We start from the raw sequence: 12,819 nt of genomic DNA on the forward strand, positions 1-12,819 counted from the left end.
TTTTATTTATTTTTTTCAACGTTTATTTTTTTTGGGGGGGGGGGCAGAGAGAGAGGGAGACACAGAATTGGAAACAGGCTCCAGGCTCTGAGCCATCAGCCCAGAGCCCGACGCGGGGCTTGAACTCACGGACTGCGAGATCGTGACCTGGCTGAAGTCGGACGCTTAACCGACTGCGCCACCCAGGCGCCCCTATTTATTTTATTTTTTAAAGCTGGTTTTTTTTTTTTTTTACATTTATTTCTGAGAGACAGAGAGAGACAGAACACAAGTAGGGGAGGAGCAGAGAGAGAAGGAGACAGAGAATCCAAAGCAGGTTCCAGGTTCCGAGCTGTCAGCACAGAGCCTGACGTGGGATTTGAACTCACAAACTGTGAGATCATGACCTGAGCCAAAGTCGGACCCTTAACTGACTGAGCCACCCAGGTGTCCCCAAGCTATTTTTTAATGTTTATTTATTTTGAGAGAGAGTGAGCGTGAGCAGAGGAGGGGCAGAGAGAGAGGGAGAAAGAAATCCCAAACAGGTGCCACACTGTCAGCGCAGAACCTGATGTGGGGGCTTGATCCCATGAACTGTGAGATCGTGACCCGAGCCGAAATCAAGAGTTGGGTGCTTCACTGACTGAGCCGCCCAGGCACCTCTGTGATCAGTGTTTAGATGACCCATGGAAAAAATCATCATTACGTTGGACCTAACTGAAAATTTTAAATATGTGCGGGAAATACTATCATGAAACGCCAATCTACAGACTGAGGGAAAATCTTTGCAAACCACCTCTCTCATAAAGGGCTTGCACCAAACCCTAACTCAAGAATAAGAAAACAACCCAGTTAAAAAGTGGGCACAAAATCCAGACATGTCGCTTGCACATGATGAGTAGACATTGGAAGAGATATTCTGTATCAGGCGTCTGCAAGGAAATACAAATTAAGACAATGGGACACCACCACACACTGATTAGAGGGGCCAGAACCTTGACGACGCCCAGCGCTGGCGAGGACGCCGAGTGGCAGGGACACTCACCGCTGGTGGGAGCGCAGAGTGGGGCGGCCGCTGTGGGGGACAGACAGTCTGGCGGTTTCTTACAGAACTAAATACACTCTTACCGTACGTCCCAGCAATACTGCTTGGCATTTACCCAAAGGGACAGATGACTTAGGGCCACGAAACATCTGACACGGATGTTTACAGCAGCTCTACTCATAATTGCTAAAACCAGGGAGCAACCAGGACGCCCTTCGGTAGGTGAATGGATAACAGACTACGGTCCGTCAGCTCTAGAAAGAAATGAGCTCTCACGCCACAGAAGGACATGAAGGAGCCTTGAATGCATCTTACTAGGGCAAGAAGCAGATCTGGAAAGGCTACGTACTGTGTGATTCCACTTATGGGAGATTCTGGAAGAGGCACAACCATGGGGACCTGGAAGGATTAGGGGTTGCCAGTGGGGTTGGGGGAGAGGGATGAACAGGCGGGCATGGGAGCTGGCGGGACAGTAAAACGACTCTTGTGGGTGCACGAAACTCTGCATTTGGGAAAACGCATAGAACGTACACACATAATATAAACTGTGGACTTTAGGGGCGCCTGGGTGGCGCAGTCGGTTAAGCGTCCGACTTCAGCCAGGTCACGATCTCGCGGTCTGTGAGTTCGAGCCCCGCGTCGGGCTCTGGGCCGATGGCTCGGAGCCTGGAGCCTGTTTCCAATTCTGTGTCTCCCTCTCTCTCTGCCCCTCCCCCGTTCATGCTCTGTCTCTCTCTGTCCCAAAAATAAATAAACGTTGAAAAAAAAAAAATTAAAAAAAAAAACAAAAAAAAAACTGTGGACTTTAGTTGACGATAGTGAATCACCGTGGGCACATCAGTGGCGACAAAGGTCCTGACGCAGGATGTGAACAGTAGGCAAACTGTGGGGTGGGGGCAGGGGCACAGCCTACGGGACTCTCTAGGCCATCTGCTCTATTTACCGATAGACCTTAACCCGTTCGGACAAGAGTTAAGTCAGTTAAGTTTTTTAAAGCGTCTGTTCCCTTTATTCGAGGACTAGTAAAATACCCATAAACAGAGAAAAATGAGAAACCTTAAACTGTCACAAGAAGAGAAAAACCTGACGGTTGTCTTTGTTTTACACAAGAGGGGCTGTCTCAAATGAATATTTTTTTAAGTTTATTTTGAGAGAGAGAGAGCACGCGCTTGAGTTGGGGAGGGGTCCAGAGAAGAGGAGAGAAAGAATCCTAAGCAGGCTCTGTGCCGGCAGTGCACCCACGACCCCGTGGGGCTGACACCAGGCCACCACCCAGCCTGCAGTGGGCAGGGCGCTGCTGTGCCCGTGGGGTCAGATCCTGACCCTGGCGGGGTGCCCGCGGAGTGTCCCAGCCCCCACATGTGGTCGCACCCCCCAAGCGTGGTAACCGCTCCCCGTCTGCTCCGTGCAGGCCAAGAAGGGCATCTCCTCCCACCTGAGCACACTGGCCGACTTCGCCATCGAGATGTTCGACGTCCTGGATGAAATCAACTACCAGTCTTACAACGACTTTGTGCTCCGTGTGGGTATGTGGCCTCGGACGCCAGCATGCTGCTCCTGCCCCACCCAGGGCTTGGTGGCCTGGCCCCTCCTGTCCAGGAGGGAGGGCAGACCTCCCAGGGGCGGCCTGGGGGCACAGGGACAGCTGCCTCTGAAAGGGTCCTGGGGCCCGGACCTGAGACCCAAAGGGTTGCTGTTGAGCTCACGAAACACTTAAGTCCACTCGTGGTGGGCGGGGGTGGGGGAATGCTCCAAAAATGGTTGCTTGTGGTGGTTCTAGAATTCAGACGTCCAGTGTCCAGTAAAAATCCTAAGAGGCTGAGCGTGAGGGTGACGGCAGGGGTCTGCGGAACCTGGCGCCTGCCCGGCCCAAGTCCCTGCGTCCTGCTCTCTCCTCTGGCTGGGACTCCACCGCGTGTACTGACGTGGCAGGAAACAGAAATTCTGTTCCCACTCCCCCATGGGGACCTAGCAGGGAGCCCGGCCCACCAGCTGTGGGGGAAGTGGCCCTTGGGCCCCTGTCTGGGCCCCGTGTCCTGCACACCACACCGGCACCCCACTGCTGGGCTGGGACGCAGTGCCTGTGGCTGACCCAGAAAAGTCTGCGGGGTGCGGTGTGGGGCGACGTGACGTGGCCTCTGCAGGGCCAGGAGGCCCCAGTTCTGGGATGGCTGCAGGGGTGATGGGCACTCGGACCTTGAGCCACGTGAAGAGAAGGGGGCCTCCGTTCCCCACTTCAGAGCACCCTGAAATAGCGTGAACGGTTCCGGGCCCCATACCCTACAAGACCTGTGGGGTCACAGCCAGGGAAATGGAAGGGGACAGCAGTGTGGGGGAGTGCACTGCCATCCCGAAAGGCCAGGCGTCTGAGCAGTGTGGGGTCTCCATTCCAGGGAACGGGATTCAGGATGAGGATGGGGCCGTACGCCCAGGCTTCCAAACGGCCCCTTCGGATTGGACACTGTGCCAGGATCCCTGGGACCCCACGACCCCAAGAGGGGCAGCTCCTGCCCTTGGAAGCCTTCCCGGTACTGACGGTGCTGACGCTGTTTTCCAGGCATCAACGTGGGCCCTGTGGTGGCCGGGGTGATCGGGGCTCGGAGGCCGCAGTACGACATCTGGGGGAACACAGTCAACGTGGCCAGTCGGATGGACAGCACCGGCGTCCAGGGCAGAATCCAGGTCAGTTCACCACGAGTGCCGAGGCTGGGAGATGAGGCGCAGGAGGCGGGGGCCGGCCTGGCGGGAGTGGGTGGCCCTGAGCCCCAGGGCCTGGCAGGGATGGGATGCCGCCCAGCACAGCGTGTCCACAGCCTGTGGGGCGTGAGGTCGTTGCTGTCTGGTTTGCTCTGTGGCCGCGGGGGTTGGCTCCCGCATGGCTGTGTGCAGAGTTGGGGGCATGGTGAAGGCTGGGGTCCCAGTCAAGGACAGTGAGCCCCTCTGGCATCCAGGACCCTGCCCACCTGCCCGGCTGCCTTAGAGGGAAGGGCTTCCTGGGGTTTTGAAGGGCGGGTGCTGTGAGATGCCTGGCCCTGACCCCCTGGACCGGCCACCCCAAGGCTTGGGGGCAGTGACAGCTCTTCCCAGGTGTGCAGGGCTGTGGGTGGCTCTCGGGACCTTGGTCAGGTTTGCGGGGGCTCACACCACAGGCCCTGGGGCCTTGGGGGGAGGAGGCCTGTCCCTCTGTGTGGCTGCTGCTGGCCTCTGGGGGCCCATGGGACCGGGACAGTGAATGCAGGGCGCTCTGTCAGCGGCCCCGGGTCCAGCACTGACCTCCCCCTCTGCCCTGATGCCTCGCAAGGTCCTCGAGAGCTGTGTAGAGGCTGCCAGCTCCCCAGCATCTGCGTGTTCAGTTGTTCCTCCCACCGTCCCCCCCCACCCCCCCGCCAGCATCCAGCAGGTGCTACGTCCCTCTCAGGTGCCTGGCAGGCCCTTGGGTTCCTGGGTTTAAACTGTCAGGAGAGCTGTGCCCAGCACAGGGCAGGATCCCCTGAGGTGCGTCTGCACGTCTGCAGTCCTTCCTTCGAATTTCTTTTATTGTTGCACACTTTCCCGCATCACCGTGTGTGGTTCGTGAACAGCTCGAAGGCACTGAGTGACCCCACCTGCCATCCAGGACCCTGCGGCCTCCCCAGGACAGGTCACACGTGTGGGGTGACCTTGGTGAAGCCAGGCCACTGTCCCAGGTCCACTAAGTTTCCAAAATCAGATTCCAGCAAGCCCCCGCCATAGACTGTGGCCGTTCTCCACGAAGTGCCTGCCTCTCCCGCCCCACTGTCATACCACAGGGACTGCCCTTCCGTGGCCCCCGCCCCCATGCTGCATGTGGGTCTCTGCAAGTCCTGCGTGGGCACATTCTGACCCAGGTGCCCGCCTCTCAGGGTCCCAGGGCTCCGACATGCCCTGATCACCTCTGTTCCCGGAGACACTTCTCCCGCCAGTGGCCCCTCACTCGGGCCCCCTCCTGTGTTGAGCACGCCCCCCAGTAAACGCTTCTTATGGGATCCTTCTTCTGCTGGGTCCCAATCGGACATTTGGTTCTTTCCTCAAAGAAGCGAGCGAGGGCCCCAGATGTTAGCGATGCAGGTTTGTGTGTCCCGCCCCTCACTGTCAGCCGCTGGAGCTGGTCCCGCCCAGGCATCCGGCTGGTGCCCGGGCCTCCCCCTGGAGAGCACTGCTTTCTCCTGCGTGCCCGTGGCTGGCTGGTGTGCAGGCGGCCGAGACCCCGGGCTGTCCCTTTGGGGATCCCCGGGGCCCCTCGGGTCCCCGGCTCTCTATGATGCTGGAGACAAGCTATGGCGGGTGGAGGAGGGAGTCTCCGGGCGGCCCTGCCCCCAGGATCCTCGCCCGCCGACCCAGAGGGGTGCCCGCTTGCTTTCCTCCGCTGCAGGTGACCGAGGAGGTTCACCGGCTGCTGCGCCGGGGGACCTACCGCTTCGTGTGCCGCGGGAAGGTCAGCGTCAAGGGCAAGGGTGAGATGCTGACGTACTTCCTGGAAGGCAGGACGGACGGAAACGGCTCCCAAGCCAGGGAGCGGAAAGTGTGTGGCTACGGACAAGCCGGCCTCCAGGGCAGACTGGGCACGGGCCCGCCCCCGGTGTCCTCCATGGCCGGCCTCCCGGTCAGAGCCGGGATGGGGGCTCTGCAGGGCTCAGGGCTCCCCCCCTGCCCCCACGGCCAGCACCTGCCCCCCGGAGCAGCTGGGAAGGAGGCTTAGCGGAGCCCACGCTGGCTGCCGGGGGCTCAGGGCACAAATGTGCGGGGCGTCTGGGCCTCGGGGGCTCCAGCAGGGACCAGCCCGGCCGACAGCCGGGCCGGGCGCCAGCGGCTGGGCTGCAGAAGGGGAGCTGTCCAGGCATGACCCGAAGCAGCCGGGCAGTGACGGGCCAGGGGCAGCCCTGCCCGCGCGGACTTGAGGCTTTCATGGGACTGTGCTCGCGCGGTCCTCTCCTCGGTGGCAGAGAAGGAGAAGCTGCCTGGGAGCGGCCGGGTCAGCGTCAGGCTCCGGGCCCTTCAGGACATCCTGCGGGGCTGCGGGCTTCCATTCAGCCAGAGCTGCGGAGCTGTGGCCGGAGGGCGTGAGCGCGAGTGTGCCCCTAGGCAGATGCACCATGAACCCTGTGTGGTGGGGCCTGCGTGGACGGAAGCCAGGCCTTGCTCGGCAGGGCCGTGAGGGCAAGAACGTGGCCCAGATGGCTGGGCCCTTGATGGGCGGTTTTGGGGAGAACAGACAAGCCCCCTGTCTGGCTGCGCAGGCGGTGGGGACACCTCCTTCCAGAACGGTCTTTGCTGAGAGCCAGAGGCGGGTCTTCTGGAACTCACGGGCCCCTGAGTACGTCTCCGCATCAAGACCAGCGTCCTCCCTGTTCTGCTCTGTGCTGTCCCTTGACCCCTGACGGCACCGGTTCCTACAGACCCCGGCTGTTCTGGTCACCGTGCTGGTCATCTTGGTCTCCAGTACTTACAACATGAACCTGCATGGATTTTGAAACAAGTGAACCTCACGACCCAGAGAGAGCTTCTAGGGCGGAAGAACCAGCGGCCGGACGGGGAGTCTCGGAGTGAGTTTCGGGCTGCACGTGAGGGTGTCCGGCCCCCTGCAGGGAACTGTGCGGAGGTCTGGGAGTCACCTATGTGCGCAGGGGCAGACTGAGGACGCCGGGATGTGCTGCTGGGGGCACAGGGCAGCAGCCGGGGGAAAGGACGGACCAGAAATACCCGGACGAGACCAGAAATACCCGGAGGAAGGCCGTTTTGGCACCGGAGGGGGGTCTGGGCAGACAAGTCCATCTGGGGACCAGTCCTGACCTGCAGCTCCAGCATGCAGTGCGGGGGGCTCTGGGGGACTGAAGCCAGTGAAGGGGCCTGGACGCTCCTGGGGATGTCCCCAGGCTGCTCCCGCTGGAGGCCTGCGAGGCGTGGCATGCTCCGTGGGGGGCGACCCTGCCCAGCCGTGTTGCCGGGCGGGGGCTCTGCGGGGCAGTCCACGCAGGTTCAGGACAGAAGTGGGTGGGTGGACAGCCTCCCTCCTGAGAACAAGCTGTTTGCTGGCCAGCAACAGCCATCGCTACATTGACAAGGTCTCAGTGGCCCAGCCTGCGCACCCCCCCCCCACCCCACTGCCCACATTTAGAGACATGGCATGATTCCTTTAGGGGAACCTGAGTCACCTCAAGAGTCCTGTGAGCATGTGGCCTGTGTGCCTGTCTGCACCCAGCTGCAGGGCTGGGGACCTGGCCCGTCTTCCACCCAGGGCAGGTTGGGGGCCGGGGAACGGTGGATGGCACTGTGGCCTGACCTCGTGAACGTGCTCTGTCACAAGACAGAGGGGACTTTACAGGAATTGAGGGTACGGGCCTTCAGCTGAGGCAGGGTCCTGAGTTCCCTGGGTGGCCCCGGTGGGACCGCGTGTCCCCTCGAAGTGGACGTGGAGGCCGGGCGGTCAGGACGGCCCAAGCATGAAGTTGTTGTTAAAGATTCGGGGCCCCGGCCCTCAGCTGGCGGAGATGGGTTGGTGGCTCCCCAGACACGCACGGCAGATTCCAGAGGCGGGTGGACGCCCATGGGACTCTCAGTGGCCCTCTGGCCTTGCTGGGCCCAACCCGGGGTCCACGGAACCAGGAGCAGCCGACCTCTGTGACCAACTCCGGCAGCGAGGCTCCCGCTTCCACGAGCGAGCGACCGTCGGTCACCAGCGGCTCAGCCCCGTGGCTCCCTGGGGTGCAGGATCCGTGTGCCGCCTCGGCGGTCGCTGCGTGCCATCTTCCTCCGTACTTGGGATGGGACTGTAGGATATTGCCTTACTTGTTTTTACTCTTGTACAGCGTTCACGGACAAACAGCCTTTCGCGTGGGGTCCTCTCTGAATTATTTGAGATGCTCTGTAAACAGCACAGTGTTTCACACGACACCCCTTCGCTCCCACCAAAAATGAGAACAGCCCATCACCATGCGAATGACACCCTTTACCCAGACGTGCGATGTTCCCAAGGCCCCGCGTTTCTGCTTGGGGAAGCCACGCCCTGCTTGGGGGGCACTTTGGGGTGTCCCTTGGCGCCCCCTCTGTGTGCTGCTTACGCCCAACCTCAGTAGACTAGAGAGCAACCCCAAACTTCCAGATGCTTCCATGGACCATGGGGCCGGGTGGTCCACTCCACAGGGTCTGTGTCCTGCAGGGCGGCACCCCCCACAGACCAGGTCCCCCGAGCCTGCACTTTTATCAGACTCCAAAGCCACCAGAGCTTCCAGACACCTTCTGTCACTAGAAGCAATAACAACTTTAACATGTGGAACCAAGCCTGGTGCAGAGCAGACCGGTAACTCAGACACAAGCCATGTGCACACGTGTGCCCAAGTCGAGCCATGCTATGGGGGGCCGACACCTCCAGGGCCCCCCCCCAGCTCCTCCTCCAGACCCAGCTCAGGCTCCTCCATGGGCTTTGCTGTCGGTGCCCCGGGCACAGGGAGCAGAGGGACACAGGGAGGGCAGGCTGGGGTCTGTGCACATCAGTGACTCCCCTTACGCTGTCTCCGCGTGTTTCAGAGCCGGGACGCCCATCCTCCCCACTCAGCCTGGTCGACACTAGGGCTTCGCGCTCAGACAGGACCCGGCCAGCCTTCAGAGGCACACACCCCGGGTCCCCCGTAGCTCCATGCTGGGCCCCATCAGCAGCCTAGACGTACCAAACCCCTGCTTTGTCCCACTCAAGAAGGAAGGGTCCGGTTGGCCTTGCCCTTCTCTGTCTCGGTCTGGTGGACCCGTCTCTATCCCAGCATGTGTGTGCACATGCCCTTGTGCGCTGTGTACCTGTGACTCCCTGAGTTGGGTCCTTTTGGTCCCTCCCTGGGAGGCAGGCCCCGCCCACCGCACCCATGCACGGCTTACCTGGCAGGTGCTCACCCCCTGCTGGGCACTGAGCGGCCCCCTGACCAGGTGGGTCACAGCTGACACATGGAATTCTGAAGTGTGCAGGCCTGTCGGCTGTATGGAAAGTCACCCCCGGAAACTGACTTGACCCCGATTTTGTAGTGGCTTCGATTAAAAAAACAAAACAAAACAAAACAAAAACAAAAAGTCCACCTTCTTAGAAGCTGTTGATTTTAAAATGTTTGGTTTGGTGAAATTAAGGGGCAGTTGTGGCCGGCTGGAAGCAGAGGGCATGGCCCCGTCCTGGCGCCTGGACCTCCTGTCTGCCTGGCTGCGTTTGCTTTGAAAGTTCACATGGGACGATTGAGCCCCAACACCCTCTGACGGGACATGGGAAACGTGGGGTGTGGCCTGTCTTCTTGTGGCATCTGGCGGTAGTGTTTGTCTTCACAAGTCATAGGCTGGAGTGGGTTGAAATCAGGTCCCAGGTCAGCTGGGGGTGGCCTGAGGACCCCCGTCCTGGAGGGCGGGGTGGGGATGGGGTCAAGGGGCAGACATTCAGGAAGGCTCCGTTTGGCTCAGCCTAAGGAATATACTCCCACCTGTGCGTTTGGCCAGGCTGGACTCCGGAGGTGTGGGGTCGGCACTGGCAGCTGGTCCCGGGAGTGCGGGCCCCTGGGGAGTGGGGCCGGGTCCCCGATACTGTGGCAGGTGGCAAGCAGCCAGAGGCAGGCCCTGTGCCCAGAGACCGTGGGGGCCCCGCAGCAGCAGATGTAGCAATGCAGAGTGCCCGTGGTGGGAGGGACAGCCTGGTGTGGCCAGCAGCACGAGGCAGGGTGCCAGCCCCAGACCCCGTGCCCTCGGGGCGCTCCCAGGGACGCCCAGCTCCAGAAGCCGGGTGCTGTCTGTGCGCACCTGCAGGCCGGTCCTGTAGTGCCGGGGACACATGTCACCTGCTTGTCCCCCTCGTGGGAGTAAACGTGATTGCAGGGGCCACGTCTGGGGACCACAGCTCCCTAAAGGGCTTTGTGGTAACGACTCCTACATTCGAATTTCTTAATTTCCCTGCAGATGTAATCCGTCTGTTTCCCGTCAGATCTGTTCACACAGATAAACCGTAACTGCTGTGCTGGAGCCATGATTTGCTCACATCAGTGCGTATGTGCGTGTGTGCGCGTGCGCATGTGTGCATGTATATGGGTGAGTGTGTGTGTGTGCACACACGCCCGTGCACGGGTGTGAAATGTGTGTACGTGTGTGTTCTTGCATGGGTGTGAAATGCGCATGTGTGTGCAAGTGCGTGTGTGCATGTGTGTGTGTGTGTGTGCATACGCGGTCTGGCATGAGCAAAATACAAACCGATAGTGTGTTCCTGAGGCTAAGATGGGGTCACAGAGAACAGACTGAGTTGGGGGGCAGCCAGCCTGCCCCCAGGCGTTTGGTGGGACTGTCCCTGTGTGCCCTGCCTTGATTTCCCTTAGAAATCCCAGCCCTGGGAGGCGAGGAGGGGCAGGGGCAGAGCGGCCGTGGCCCCCACACGGCGTCTCTGTGTCCGGCCGTAGACAGGAGCAGAGTCTCTTCCTGATGTTCTTAGAACTTTCCGTCTGTCGTGTCGGTGAGGAAGCCCAGGGCCATCTTGGCAGCAAACTGCCCATGTTCTGTTGTTGGGTGTGGTGGTTTCTGTCTTCAGCCCGTCTGGGCTCCCTGTGCACAGAGGCTGTGGAGGGGCCCGTAGGTGGGGGGCAGGAACCCTGGACGAGGAGCTGGCGGGGAGCAGGGCGCCTGCCTCTTGGCTTCACGGCTGGAGGCCAGGTCGTCAGCTGCCCGCGGCCGTGCAGACGTCCACGCATAGGGCCCTCTTGGGTGACTTTGTCAGCGGTCAGCGCGCCGACCACAGGGGCGGCCACACCCTGTGGGTGAGGTCGCTCTGGACACAACCTCGATTCCTTTGTGCAATCTGTGCATTCCTACCCACGCGTCACTGGATTCTGTAGGTTCCACTCGGATAACCGCGGGAAGGGCCGGGGTGAAAACACATCTGGACGTCTCCACGTGGCCACAGACGAAGGAAACAGCGCCTCTTTGGCGGCCCTCAGGGCCCCTTCCCTGAGCTGCATGCCCCGCGGGTGCCTCCCGGGGCTCGGAGAGGTTATTGACTTGAGCGGCATCACACAGCGCAGAATGGCAGGGCCTGTCTATCCCGAGCCCTTGGTTTTTGTCACCCTCCCCCCGCCCTCGGCTGACGCTGCTGGTTTGGATGGAGCTCCCGGCTGGTCTGCACCCGGGCCGGCTCTGAGTGGTGTGTGGCCAGCCGCCCGCGGCTGTGCCCCGGGCGCGGGTCAGCCTCAACTGGCGCCCTGCTCTCCCCGGCACAGCATCTTGTGCTTTCGACCGCTGCCCCCAGCAGGTTGCTCCAAGCCTGAGGAACCCTGTCTCCATCCCTTTCTGTCCTAAATCTGTGTGCTGCCCACCTGTCCTAGCCTGAGCAAACCGTGGAGCGGCGGGGGGACAGCTGCCCAAGTCTTCCTACGAGGCCTCTCTGGTGTCAGACAGGCAAACAGGGGCCCCCAGAAACCCCCAGACCACACACATGCCTCCCCACATACACGCAGCCAAGTGGCCCCCAAGTCCTGGTCAGAAGGCGTGTGAGCCCTGGAAGGCCGTGTCTGCCATGTCCCTCCTGATGGCACAGCCACCCAGTGCCTCATGCTCCTGGCCCGCTGTGGGCGGGCGGGGTCCCTCCTGCAGCTCGGAGGACGGCCAAGGGCAGGCTTCCCCGGGTGGGCGTGGAAGGCAAGACAGGGGTCGTGGAGGTGCCGGGTCCCCAGCTTCCCTGGCCCCGACCCCTTCCGTCCTAGGCAGCTCAGAGGCAAACAGTGTGCATCACCTGCCGGGGACTGATGTGTAAACAGAGAAGCTGTTCTAGGCCAGTCCCCCCAGACCTGGCTGACCGTTTGGGCTCACTAGTCGTGTGCAACGTGCAGGACGGTCTGTGGGAACAGCCCCTCTGAGTGCCCCGTCTGCGCGCTCTCACCCCCCACGGCCCGGACCATGGGCCCACCAGCAGCCAGAACTCGATTCTCACCTCCCACCAGCGGCCCACCCAACCCCGGGCCCTGGACAGAAGCACACGTCTCAGGGGACCACCGCACCCCCGCCGTGGGGAGCCCGAGGAAGTCCACTGCGTCCCTTGCACACCCTGGGGCGCCACACCCCCGGAGCATCCGTCCTGCGGGGCCGCACGGTCTTGCCTTCACCCTGTACAAATTATGGGCTCGCAAGCCACGTGCACTCAGAATTGCATGCCATGAAACCCCCACGTGTGTGAACCCACTTTTAACTTGAAAACACGCATCACGCGCAGAGGGACGGGCCCGTCTTGGGCCATCTGCCGGCTGGCCGCAGAGCGTCCCCGCGACACAGCGCACCCTGGGGCCCAAGTCCGGGCAGCAGCGCCTGCACCAATGATGCAGCGTGTCCCAGCCCGGACGCCCCTCCTCCCCGCCCCGCCCCGGCCGCACAATTGCACACCCCCTTGCACAAGGAAGGTAACACGTGACCGCCACCACCTTAGAGTAGCTTCCGTTCTCGCCAATGGTCAACCCAAAGCCCACCCTGGGGGGTTTCCTCACTTGCCAAGAAAGGTGGTGTGAGCCCCGCACCCTCCGCGTCCCGCTGGCTGTGGCCGTGTCCCAATGCGGAAGGCAGAGTGGATGGGCACGGGGACGGGCTCTCCGCCCACGAGCTCACTCGAGAACAGTTCTTCAGACACAAAACCAGGTGACGGGGTCGGAGTGACGCCGGCTCACGGTCACCGGATAGCTTCTCTCGATAGATTTGTATAATCAATACGGGTCTATTTTTACGTCAGCCCCTCACTGTACCTTCCGGTCTTTTCCAAGATGGTTCAACCGAGACAGAGAACTGAG

At 61.2% G+C, this 12,819-nt stretch overlaps 1 protein-coding gene across 1 annotated transcript in view; it reads left to right on the top strand.

Moving 5' to 3' along the window:
- Positions 1-10,097, top strand: part of ADCY1 (adenylate cyclase 1) — a 108,306-nt gene extending 98,209 nt beyond the window's left edge. The window contains exons 18-20 of the mRNA XM_030307623.1: positions 2,436-2,550; positions 3,582-3,706; positions 5,415-10,097. Of these exons, the coding sequence (XP_030163483.1) occupies positions 2,436-2,550; positions 3,582-3,706; positions 5,415-5,741 (567 nt within the window). The 3' untranslated portion in view covers positions 5,742-10,097. The remainder of the gene's footprint in view (positions 1-2,435; positions 2,551-3,581; positions 3,707-5,414) is intronic.
- Positions 10,098-12,819: the final 2,722 nt, after the last annotated feature.

This window comes from Lynx canadensis, chromosome A2 (assembly GCF_007474595.2).
Source record: "Lynx canadensis isolate LIC74 chromosome A2, mLynCan4.pri.v2, whole genome shotgun sequence".
NCBI lineage: Eukaryota > Metazoa > Chordata > Mammalia > Carnivora > Felidae > Lynx > Lynx canadensis.